The sequence below is a fragment of the Sinocyclocheilus rhinocerous genome, unplaced genomic scaffold (assembly GCF_001515625.1).
Source record: "Sinocyclocheilus rhinocerous isolate Xijiao unplaced genomic scaffold, SAMN03320098_v1.1 scaffold1163, whole genome shotgun sequence".
Classification (NCBI taxonomy): Eukaryota; Metazoa; Chordata; class Actinopteri; order Cypriniformes; family Cyprinidae; genus Sinocyclocheilus; species Sinocyclocheilus rhinocerous.
Window position 1 is genome coordinate 719,457 of NW_015642328.1, and position 11,782 is coordinate 731,238.

Genomic DNA, 11,782 nt, shown 5'->3' on the forward strand with positions numbered 1-11,782 from the left:
TATATATAAATACACACACATACAGTAAATATTTTGAAAATATTTACATGTATATATTTATATTCATATAATTTATATTATATATATATATATAAATATTTTCAATATATAAACAACACTATTTTCTTAAATATATACATGCATGTGTGTGTATTTATATACACATAATCAATATAAACAGTACACTCATATATGTTATGTAAACAAAAACTTTTATTTTGGATGCGATTAATCCCTGAAAAAGCTGCTGACAAACTTAAATTACAATTTTAAGTAAATAAAGAAAAAATATGTGAAACTGAATAGCTATTTAACCATAAATGACAAAGTAAAAATAAATAAAAGAATCTGCAGGGGTAATAAAATAAATAATTATGGACTAAAGAGGGGAATTAATTTTTAATTTTAAGTATATAAAATAAATGTAAAAAAAAAAATACTTTCTTGTTCTACAATGCATTTTGAAGTTAAATGAGATGTTTGTGCCTTACTGTAAAAATACGACAAAAGTACTGTATGATCTTGCACTTGCACTTTGGAAATGGCTTCGACCATGTATTTTGTGAGAAACTGAAGCACACACAGTTGATTGATTTTGAGTAAAAAATATTATTGAAAACAACAAAAAAGTTGCTTACTTTACAACTTTGCATGGACAGCTAAGTTAGCCATGCAAGATATTTAATGCACAACGGAATCTATATCACCAGTTTGGATTGCTGAAGAGCAACAAGTGGCCCTGAAGAAGATTCAAAGCGCAAGCGAAGTCTGTGTGAAGCCTTCACTCTGTAGTCACTGTAACAGGCCAGGGAGCTTTCAATGCTCTTCAATGAGGATGCACCTGAGTCCCGTTTGGCACGGTCTGCTTGCTCCACCTCCTCTGGCTCAGAAGCTTCCGACTCCTCTGCACTTTCAAGCGCACGTCAAACACCTCCTCTATGGCTTTCTTGAAACAGTGGAAATTGTAGTCGATAAGTCCTGCGTGAGCAAAGACAAGCGTAATTAGCCTGCGGCCGGAAACTCGTCTGACCCATTCCAAAATTGGATCACTGCATAAATGCACTTTGAATTAAGATTATGACACACATAACAAGATATGTCATTCAGCTTTGATCCAGAGAAAGAAAAAAAATCTACATAAAACATTTACTAACACCTACATACAGATATACTTTGAAAGCTAGACGTTACTTAAAACATACAGTACCGGTTGACGGGTGCCAACTGAGGCTTTATGAAAACGCAAATGATTAAATATTCAGTTTGAACAGAAAAAAGAACCAGCTTCCCTAGCGATTTACCTTTTTATAATTGAGTTAAAGTTTTGATAAGTTCAGTTAAATATAGTGTGAAAAATTTAATAAAATATATATTACTTTATGATCCAGAACATTCGTCATCCAAGAAGCCAGTGCAAATCTACGTCTTTATAAAATGCCTTGTTTTCCCCGCTGACTAACATGATTGCTCATGATACTCTCCCTAACCCACTTAGTAATTCCTAGCATGAATATTTCAATCTTCATTAGCCTCCCAAGGATTCCACTAATTATCCCATTCTCTCATGTGAGTGCCGCTTTACACCAGCAGGTTCTTTTCTGACAGATTTAAGACAAATGTAGTGTAGCAGTAATTGCTAAAAACAGCTTGTAGGCAAAAGCTGATCTTTAGGTCTTTATTGGTAGTCCCTATTGAATCCACATGTGCTGCATGAGGATTACTAGTGGGAATTGTTAATAGTTAATAAACATTTTGCGGCCTGCTGTTTTTTTTCTTTTAGCTTCCTTTTATCTTTTGAAACTGTCACCAGTGTAATTTATCACAGAATATTGGCAGAGCAGTAAAATGTATAGTTAATCTTATAGTTGTCACACATTTTTTACTTTTGTAAATATTTATATTTTATTTCTTCCAGTCAATTTCTGTATAGGAACAAACCTTAAAGTGTTGGCTACAAAAAGCAATTGCCAAGGGAAAAAAATATTTACTCCATTAAACACATGTGCATTTACACTACTGTTTAAAATTTTGGGGTTGATAAGCTTCTTCAGGTTTTCCAAGTCTCTTATGTTCACCAAAGCTGCATTTATTTGATCAAAAATACAGAAAAAAACACCAATATTGTGAACTAATTTTAATTTTAATATATTTTTAGAATGCATTTTATTTCTGATGACAAAGCTGAATTTTCAGCATCATTACTCCAGTCTTCTGTGTCACATGATCCTTCAGAAATCATTCTAATATGCTGATCTGCTGCTCAGGAAATATTTATTATTTATTATTCAGTGTTGAAAACACCAACAGTGATACATTTTTTTCAGAATTCTTTGATGAATAGAAAGTTCAAAACAAGAGCATTTATTGAAATAGTATTTTTTTCTGTAACAATGTCTTAACTGCTAGTTTTGATCAAATTAATGCATCCTTACGGAGTAAAAGTATTAATAATAATAAAAAAAACTTTCCAACCCCAAACTTTTGAACAGTAGTGTATAAAATATTAAGCAAACCAATTTTAAAACTAGATGATGGAAACCAACATACACAACTTCTGCTAGAGAAAACAGCTATTTTATAATTGGACTTTAATAATTGACTCCAAAATGTTACTGAGACCCTATAGCCCTTGAGACTACTTTTGCATGTGACAACAAGCCCTGGAAAAAGGCAGATATAAACAATAATATCACACCAAACACGTTTGCATGATGTCCAGAAAGCTTACCTTTCCTCTCAAAACTCTCTTCCCTGAGGAAACACACCAGGGCAAGAAATTTGGTGACCTCTTTTAGGTACATGACCGTAGTGTTGTTCAAGTGGATTATGGCCATGGATTCTTTATCATACGGAGTTCCTGCTTCATCTCCAGTCAACCTATATGAAAAACAACAACTATAAAAACAAAGCACAACCATCTATCATAATGTCTTCCCTGCTCTCTGCAGTTCCAGAGACATCTCATGCTATTTTTTTTTTTTTTGCACTTGTCCTTCAATTTGTATGATGAATGCACATAATGAACATGTCCCTGACGGGCGGCTTCCTCTGAGCAGTGTGAATTACTGCTCCATCAGGAAGACACTTTCCCAATTCAGCTTAAGAACAGACTGTGCATACAGCTGAAAAATTGTGCAGTGTGGAACAGATGTTGATTCATATCATAATTATCAAAACGAACAGATGCCCTGTCATAATCCCCCCGCTTTTATAACCAAACAAATTTATGCTATTATGCATGGATGTTACAAATATATAAATATTTTCACACAAAAAAGAAAGTACGGAAAAGATGATGAACAAATTGAGGCGGCATAATAAAGCATGTAATTTGGAGCTTCCTGAAACTGAGAACACGAATCAATGTCAATATGATGAATAGGGAACAAATAAGCGACTTATTAATTTCAATGAGTTACAAACAAGGCTTGCGGAAATTAATTCCACAGCAGCTCGCCAAATCTAAATAAAAGCCATATACTACAAATTAATGCACAAGCTGTCAAGCCGAAATGGGCTGAACTGACATGACCATCTTGTGGCTTACAGGAATAGTTCACCCGAAAATGAAAATTTTTATGATTATTTACCCCCAAGCCATTCAAGATGTGCATGACTTTCTTTCTTCATCCAAAGAGGAATTAAGGTTTTGGAGGAAAACATTCCAGGATTTTTCTCCATCTAATGCAAGTGAACATGGCTCATTGTAGACCATTTTTGAACGGTCCAAAATCCATATTTAGACAGCAAGTAATCTACATGAAAAATAAGGGTCTCTAGTAAAACGTTTAGTCATTTCCATTAAATAAATGAATGAATGATTCAATGATAACGTCATACGTCATACGTCATTGTAGCTCGGTTTAAGAGGAACCTGCAAAGATTATATGTCAAGCACCCTTCACACTGTAAAAAAGTCTAAAACAACTATGTTGGACAATTTTGAAGTTGGAGGAGAAGAAGAGATGGAGTTGCAGACCATTTTCGATGGTCCAAAATCCATATTCAGGCAGCTTCAAAGTAATCCACACAACCCCAGCTGACAAATAATGGCCTTCTCAAAAGTTGAATGGTCGCTGCTGTATAATAGTGTCAGTTTGTTGTTTAAAATTATCCATGCATGTGTGTATTCTAGCTTATGAGGCTTGTGCTGCCATGCCATCATCTATGTACTCAGGATCAAAGAAGTAGGGTTGAGCGATCTCTTCTTATCCTTCAACTTCAAAATCATCCGAAATAGTTGTTTTGGCCTATTTTACAGTGTGAAGGATGCTCGACATGTAGTCTTTGCACGTTTCTCTTAAACCAAGCTGGACAAAGGCGCACATTTATAGTTAAAAAGTATGTCAATTTTAATTTTTCCTGAAAATGACTGATCGTTTCGCTAGAGAAGAGCCTTATTTGTCATGTGGATTACTTTGAAGCTGCCTAAATATGGATTTTTAACCGTCAAAAATGGTCAATGTTGAGCCGTTCACTTGCATTAGATAAAAATACTGCACTAGATTAAAAAAAAGCACTAGATAAAATCCTGAAATGCTTTCCTCCAAAACCTTCACTTCTCTTTGGCTGAAAAATTGAATTTTGGATGGCTTGGGGGTAAGTAAATAATCAGGAAATATTAATTTTTGGGTAAACTATTACAGTCCTCTCAGTTACAGACTAAGGCTACAATTTCGCAGGGTTAACTGTCCTGCCTGCTCTCCTATTTATCAGAAAGTGATGAGGTGTCCCATCTGCTCTTGCAGGCCACCGCGAACCGACATATGTGGGGCTCCGGGTCAGGCCTGCATTCCTGTACCTACCCAGACCGCTGTGTCCCGTCAAATTACAGGACAAATTGGGTCAATGGCGCTGGAGGTGCCACTCTCTGCCCTTCCAATGTTTACAGCCAGTGTTTACATATCCCCGAGTTATATGCTACTAATCCACAAAAGATTAAATCCCAGCCAATAACGGCTATAGGGAAACAAGGTGGTTGCATGTGGAGTGTTGCATTTTATTGTGTATTTTTTTGGATGTACTGTATGGCACAAAATAATTATAGTGGGAGAAGATGCAAGACTTGCCATTCTGCTTCATGTCTACAGGATAAGAACATGTTCTGTAGCGTAATGTGACTGTGGAGGGATTGTCACTTGGTGTCACTCACCCATAGATGCACGAGATGTCGATAACCACATCTATCATGTCACAGCACAATTCATAGGTCTGCATATCGACCGGGCTGCTGTCGGTTGCTATGTAAATCTTACTGACCACATCAAAGAGAAAAGCCTTTTCAATCCCTGAATTCTGCAATGAGAGCACAGGATGGGGTTAGGGGTCAGCTGTTATTCTTAAGAAATGCAGCGGAACAGGACATCATATCTAAGAACACTTTGAAGTGGAAATGAATTGCGCAACCAAGTAATCAACTGCATTGCAAGTACTGTTGTTAGAAAATGCATCTAATTCTATAAAAGCTGTTGAAAGACTAGAAAGCCTCTTCCCAAGTTATGTGACTCTTCCCATGTGAATTTTTTAACTGCTATTTTTAAAACATTAACAGTCTAAAAGTTTTAAATTGCAATTATATTCAATAATATTTGTACTTTTTTTTTAAATGATTGAAATACAAATTGAAATAACTGTTTTCTATTTTAATATATTTTAAAATATATTTTTTTGCCTGTGATGGCAAAGCTGTCATTACTCCAGTCTTCAGTGTCACATGATCCTTCAGAAATCATTGAAATATCCTGATTTGGTGCTGAAGAAAAATTTCTTATTATTTTCAATGTTGAAACTGCTTACTATTTTTGTGGAAACCATGATTTATTTATTTTTTCAGGATTCTTTGATGAATAGAAAGTTCAAAATAACAGCATTTATTTGTAATGGAAATATTTTGTAACATTATAAATGTCTTTACTGATCATTTTAATGCATCCTTACTGAATAAAAGCATTTTTTTAAAGTCTTACATTTATCAAAATATATTTACAGTATAGGGACACAGATCAAGGGTAAATCTGAATCAATCTATGAAATCAGACAATGCATAAAAACAGATTAAAATCACAATGCATTGAATGGCAGATGGTTAAGAGATTTCAATCTTCATAATATAAAATCTATAAATTGCTCAGTTATTGTACTCATGTCTTTTTACCATGTCAATTTACCCTCTGCTGCCACCCTCTGGCTAATGTAAAAAACTTCTGAAGTATTTATAATTCTGCTAAATGTAATTACTTTCCTGATCAACACAAAACATGAGCACCATACAATTATATTATGTCTGAGAGAGATCATAATAAATAATAATGGGTTTTGTGATCATCATGTTTGTAGGAATATTATTTCCATTATACCTCACTGCAAAAGCAAATCACAGGCCAGTGCTAATGTACCTATGCTGATGGCTGAATGTGACCAAATATAATTCTTAACAGGCAGAAAATTATGCTTTCTGGTTTTGCATGTTTACATGAAAATGAATAACTAAAAAAACATCAAATATAAAATTATTTTAACATGTTCTTGCATGATAGTGAAAACTCTTTACAAGTTATTCATTATTACTGTGCCTTTCTTTCCATGCATCATTGCAACCCATGACATCTTAATTAATCATAAGTCTCACTACCTCAGCTCAAAAATGTATGAATTACTAGAAATTGCTAAGTTCTAAATGATCAGTCATTGAGCAAGAACATAATTAATTCAACACTAAGTACTGATCAGAGATTCACTTTGTCTATCCATGCTGAAAATAAGAGAAACCAAGATATAAAGAGGTGCATGGGCCACACAGTGAACATTTACTTACAGATATGAAAATGTTGAGCAGATTCTCAAGGGTGGGAAGTTGAGGGATGAGTTTCTGCACAACTTTACTGAAGGCCTCAAAGATTGAATGATCATAGATGCTTGTCAAGTAGAAGCTGAAAGAAATAATACATTTCACATCACAAATCCAACATCTGATGTTTTCAAAAAATGACACATAATATCTGATCTGTTATGATACCAACCTTAAGTGTATTCTTTCTAAACCAGCATCGGCTAGATCATCATTGGCTCGTTTGTGTATGTCCCTCTGTTTCTCAATTTTGTGGTCATCTGAAAGCCCATCGACCTTGTGGATGAACACTTCGAAGTTGATGTCAGGATTGACCTTGTAGGCTCTTGTCACGGTGAGGTGAAGTCTACTCAATGCCTCCACATAATCATCCTACACAGTAACATATTTTTAGAGTGTTTTTAGAAAACAGACAGACAGATTGACAGACAGACAGATAGATAGATAGATAGACAGACAGACAGACATTTCACCTGAGAGTCTATGACAAAGATGAGAGCCCCTGTGCCACGAAATATCATCTCATAGTCGAATGTGGGGTCGAAGAAATCAATCTGACCAGGAAAGTCCCAGATTTGGAAGCTGACAAAGGAACTGTTGGAAACGTCCTCTCGACAAATCTTATTAGTGCTCTCCAGAAAGAGAGTCTCGTTTGGTGACATCTTGTGGAATACAACTTTTTGAATGGAAGACTTGCCGCTTCGCCTCAGGCCCATGAGCAGGATCCGAGGTTTCACCTCACTGCTGAACGGATCACTGAAGCCAAGCACTGTACAACAGTCAAACACAGAAACGCTGCTTGAGAATCATAAATCACCATACGTAAGCCATATTTGGTTAATGGTAAACCAAACTTAGCATTCAAACAAACTGCTAGTGACAGCTATAATAGAACTTACACTATTGTTCAAAAGTTTAGAGTCAGTAAGATTTATTTAATACTTTTATTCAGCAAGGAAGAAATTGCTGTAAATTGACCAAAAGTGACAGTAAATACGTTACATTATTACCAAATAAAAGCTGTTCTTTTGAACTTTCTTTTTATCAACATACATGGCCTTTTTATACACAGTTCAGATATGAATAAGAGTGACAGGTAACAATTTAGTATAGGGAGTACGAGTAGGGACCAATTCTCACTATTAACTAGTTACTTATTAGCATGCCCATTATTAACATATTGGCTGTTTATTAGTATTTAAGTTAGAAAGCACATATTCTGCATGACCATATTCTACATCCCTAATCCTACCCAATACCTAAACTTAACAAAAACCTTACTAACTATAAATAAACAGCATATAAATAGTTTATTAAGGCAAAAGTCGTAGTTAATGGTTTGTTAATGGCAAGAATCGGACCGTAAAATAAAGTGACCGAGTGACAATCCTACATTTACAAAAGTCAGAAGCGAAATGTGAGAGTGAGTTTAGTTATTAGACTAACACTCAACAACTAATTGTCTAGTAGTCACATCACTGATGTATCCTATAGCAGTGTTTCCCAACCTTTTTTCAGTCGCGGCACCCTTTGGAAATTTTAACAAACTTGTGGCACCCTACAAAATTTATTTTGTCACAATATTTGAATTTCTAACTTCGGTATGATAATTTGAAAAGTATAGATATTCAGTACAACAGGGAAGAACTGCAGAATATAATGTCATACAGATATTTTGAATATTATTAAAACTTTTTGTCCATCAATGGTGGCAATCAGTAGGATAATTTCTATGTTACAACACAGTAGGGCTATTGCAGACAGAAACAATAGTGTACTACATCGATGTTTCCTGTCGGCTCAATTTTTGAGTGGACTTTGCTGTTCCGATGAGCATGAACGGTATACGAGTGCCGCGGCACCCCGGTTGGGAAACACAATTAGATTGTGCTGTCAATCACTAATATTAGAACAATCTGTGCTTACAGAACGAGACACAAATATGACAAATACTTGAGCAGCCAGAGTGTCCTGAATTACCCAAAATGGGTTTGGTTATTTGGGCATACAGACAATATTTGATTTGTGTCGTCTGCTGTTGGAAGTACAGAATGATGATAAAGTAAAACTGGTTAGTACATATGCTATTTATTGTGAATGTAGCCATTTTGAATGAAGGACCTTCTTGAAGTCAGTTTTACTCAGGTTTACTGTATTATACTATAGACAGTAAATACTAATATATATATATATATATGTGTGTGTGTGTGTGTGTGTATATATATACACACACACACACACGCTATATATATGATTCTTTTCAGTCTCTCTGGTTATCTTGAATGTATGTCGTATCTGTCAGGTGGTTAGTAACCACCACATTATGCCCTTGAGAGCAGCATGTCCTGAAGGTATTGACTACAGAGGTACACAATAACACCTGATTAACATATCATCATCAGCCAACAAAGGTTATTAATCATTTTAGTCAGTGTGCTGCAGATTTGGACAAAACAGTTCGATGTGAGGTTCCACCCTTGAAAAGAAAAATCATGTATTCAACTGAATAACTAGTCCAAAATTAAGAGAGCTGCATGAGGGCACTTCTCAACGGAACAGCTCTGATGTTCTGTGATGTTTATACACAAACCTGAAAATGTCATTTAATGACAACAAAATGATGGCTAAACAAGTTTTTTCTTTTATATGAGACAGAACATTTTGACATGAAATGTCATAAGGGAGGCTTTAGAATAACTCATTTTTATTTAATTTCAAAGCAGTATCATTCTGCATCATTGCACATACTTTAACATCTAAAAGAGGTATGAACATGGCCACAAACTTCCATGTGACAAGTTCATATACTTCCAATTAGACGTGTAGCAAAGTGAAAAGAGAAATGGCATACTAATCCCCTCAGTTTGAATCATATTACCAGAATGACTGCTGGAGAGCATGAGTGTGGAGTTGTGGGCAAAGCCTACACTGGCATTCCACTCCTTCATATCACATGCTGCAGCTGATTTGATGACTGTGACCTTGCTAGCTCTCAGCTGAGGAATGTCAACTGCATTTGGTGAGACTGAGGGACACTTCTAGTCTCAAAATACAGCCTCAGGAATCCTGCAGTGTTTATCGAAGTGTCCAACCGCGGCACCACACAGTGAAGGAATACTAGTGTGTTTGTTGAATTGGTAAACAATAGTAAAAATCAAGTCAAGGAAAACTTCAGTTGACTGAGTTGACAATCATAGATTGCATCTAAAGTTGTGTAGAAACAATGAGCTGTAAGCAATGCCTAACTTATAAATCTACCTGCTTTTTAAGAAATATTGCCATAAGGTGAAGCTTGAAGGTACTATGAAAGTCAAATAGCCATTGTAAAAGCCACAAATCCATACAGATTTATATATCTTTTAGACATTTTTAAATAAAACCAAGTGAGAAACCAAATGTGTGCACCCTTATTAATAAGCCCCTTGTAAATATCGATCATAGTATTTCCACCAAACTTCCAGTTTCCAAAGTACCGTAGTTACTATGGTTTGTTGGTACTTTAAAAACCATAATTGTTTTCAAGTAGCTGTATTTTTATGATATTGGTGGCTAATGCCAAGTTAGCAAAGTTTTACTGTACCATTATTAATAAATCCCTCATAAATATTTACCAGTTTCCACCAAAACACCTTAGTTCCCAAAGTTATCAGTGTTACTTTCAAAACTATAATAAATTTTATTGGTTCTCAGAATATTTAATTGAATATTCACTTTTATTTATTAATTTATTTATTAATGACACTGGCAGACATCTAGTTACAACAGTTTATTAATAAATCGCTCATAAATATTTACCAGCCAGAGTTTCCACCCAAAAACTTAAATTATTGGGGTTACTTTCAAAACCATAATACATTTATATCGGATCTCAAAACAGTGTAAGAAGCTTATATAATTTAATGGAATATTTGGTTACACTTTATTTTAAGGTGTCCTTGTTAGTGTAATTATACATTTAAGTACTGAGTAATATTAATTAACTACATGTACTTACTATATGGTTAGGGTTTGGCTTAGGGTTACTTTTATGTAATTTGGCATAATTTACTGTTATTATAATAGTAAGTACATGTAACATGTGTAATAAGGATACTTTAAAATAAAGTGTTATCGAATATTTATTAATTTATGACATTGCTGGCTATCAAGTTACCACAGTTTTGTTGTAGTAACAAATTAACTTTTTAAAGACTATTTAAGAGGAAACCGCGGTTACCATGGTAATTGTTTTTGCAATGGATTTATACTTTGCGCTCGTTCAGAATCATGTAAAATACACATACGCCCTTATTTATGGGTGATAAATTAAAACTACCCCCTAACCTCCTTCATCACAGCCGCAGTCTCCGTCAGCGAATGTGTCGAAATCATCATCATCGTCATAATAATCGAACGACAGCGCTTCGTTTTCTCCGTCCGCTTCATTGTATTTCCGTTCGCTTGTCATTCTCCGAGTTTGAGAAATTTAATCTGAGTCGGCAGCCAAACTTTTCCACATTGTCACCTGATATGGCCAAGCCATGGTGAACTTTCACCTCCCCCCTCGCTCTCTAGCTCTGTGACACACACATAGCAGCCCGCCTGCGTGAGGAATCACAGCACACTGTGACTATTCATCGCTATCTTCACAGAACGAAGAGCTGCGCTGCAGAAGAACTTTGTGAGAGAAGACTGAGAGGAGAAGACGCCTCCCTTCCCTTCCCCTTCCCCAAACAAACAGGCTATATATGCATGGACTCCAGCGATGGCTGTGGATCTCGGGAGATGTAGTCTTTTGTTCGCATAAGGACACATTTAGAGAACGTTATTTATTTATTTAGTGAGATTATGATAATGTCTTGTTGCTAAATTACACCAAATAGCTAAATAAAATCTAAATAATTTATAATAAAATTATATATATATATATATATATATATAATTTGTATATAATAA

The 11,782-nt window shown here is 35.1% G+C and overlaps 1 protein-coding gene across 1 annotated transcript; it reads right to left on the reverse strand.

The window, feature by feature from the left end:
• Positions 1–392: 392 nt before the first annotated feature.
• Positions 393–11,573, reverse strand: LOC107755772 (ras-related GTP-binding protein D-like). The gene is made up of 8 exons (XM_016572667.1): positions 11,171–11,573; positions 7,321–7,616; positions 7,020–7,219; positions 6,815–6,929; positions 5,153–5,295; positions 2,729–2,877; positions 825–978; positions 393–779 (listed from the first exon to the last, which is right to left on the reverse strand). Exons 1-7 carry the CDS (start codon positions 11,292–11,294, stop codon positions 827–829), a joined length of 1,179 nt encoding a protein of 392 aa, XP_016428153.1. The 5' UTR covers positions 11,295–11,573; the 3' UTR covers positions 393–779; positions 825–826.
• Positions 11,574–11,782: the final 209 nt, after the last annotated feature.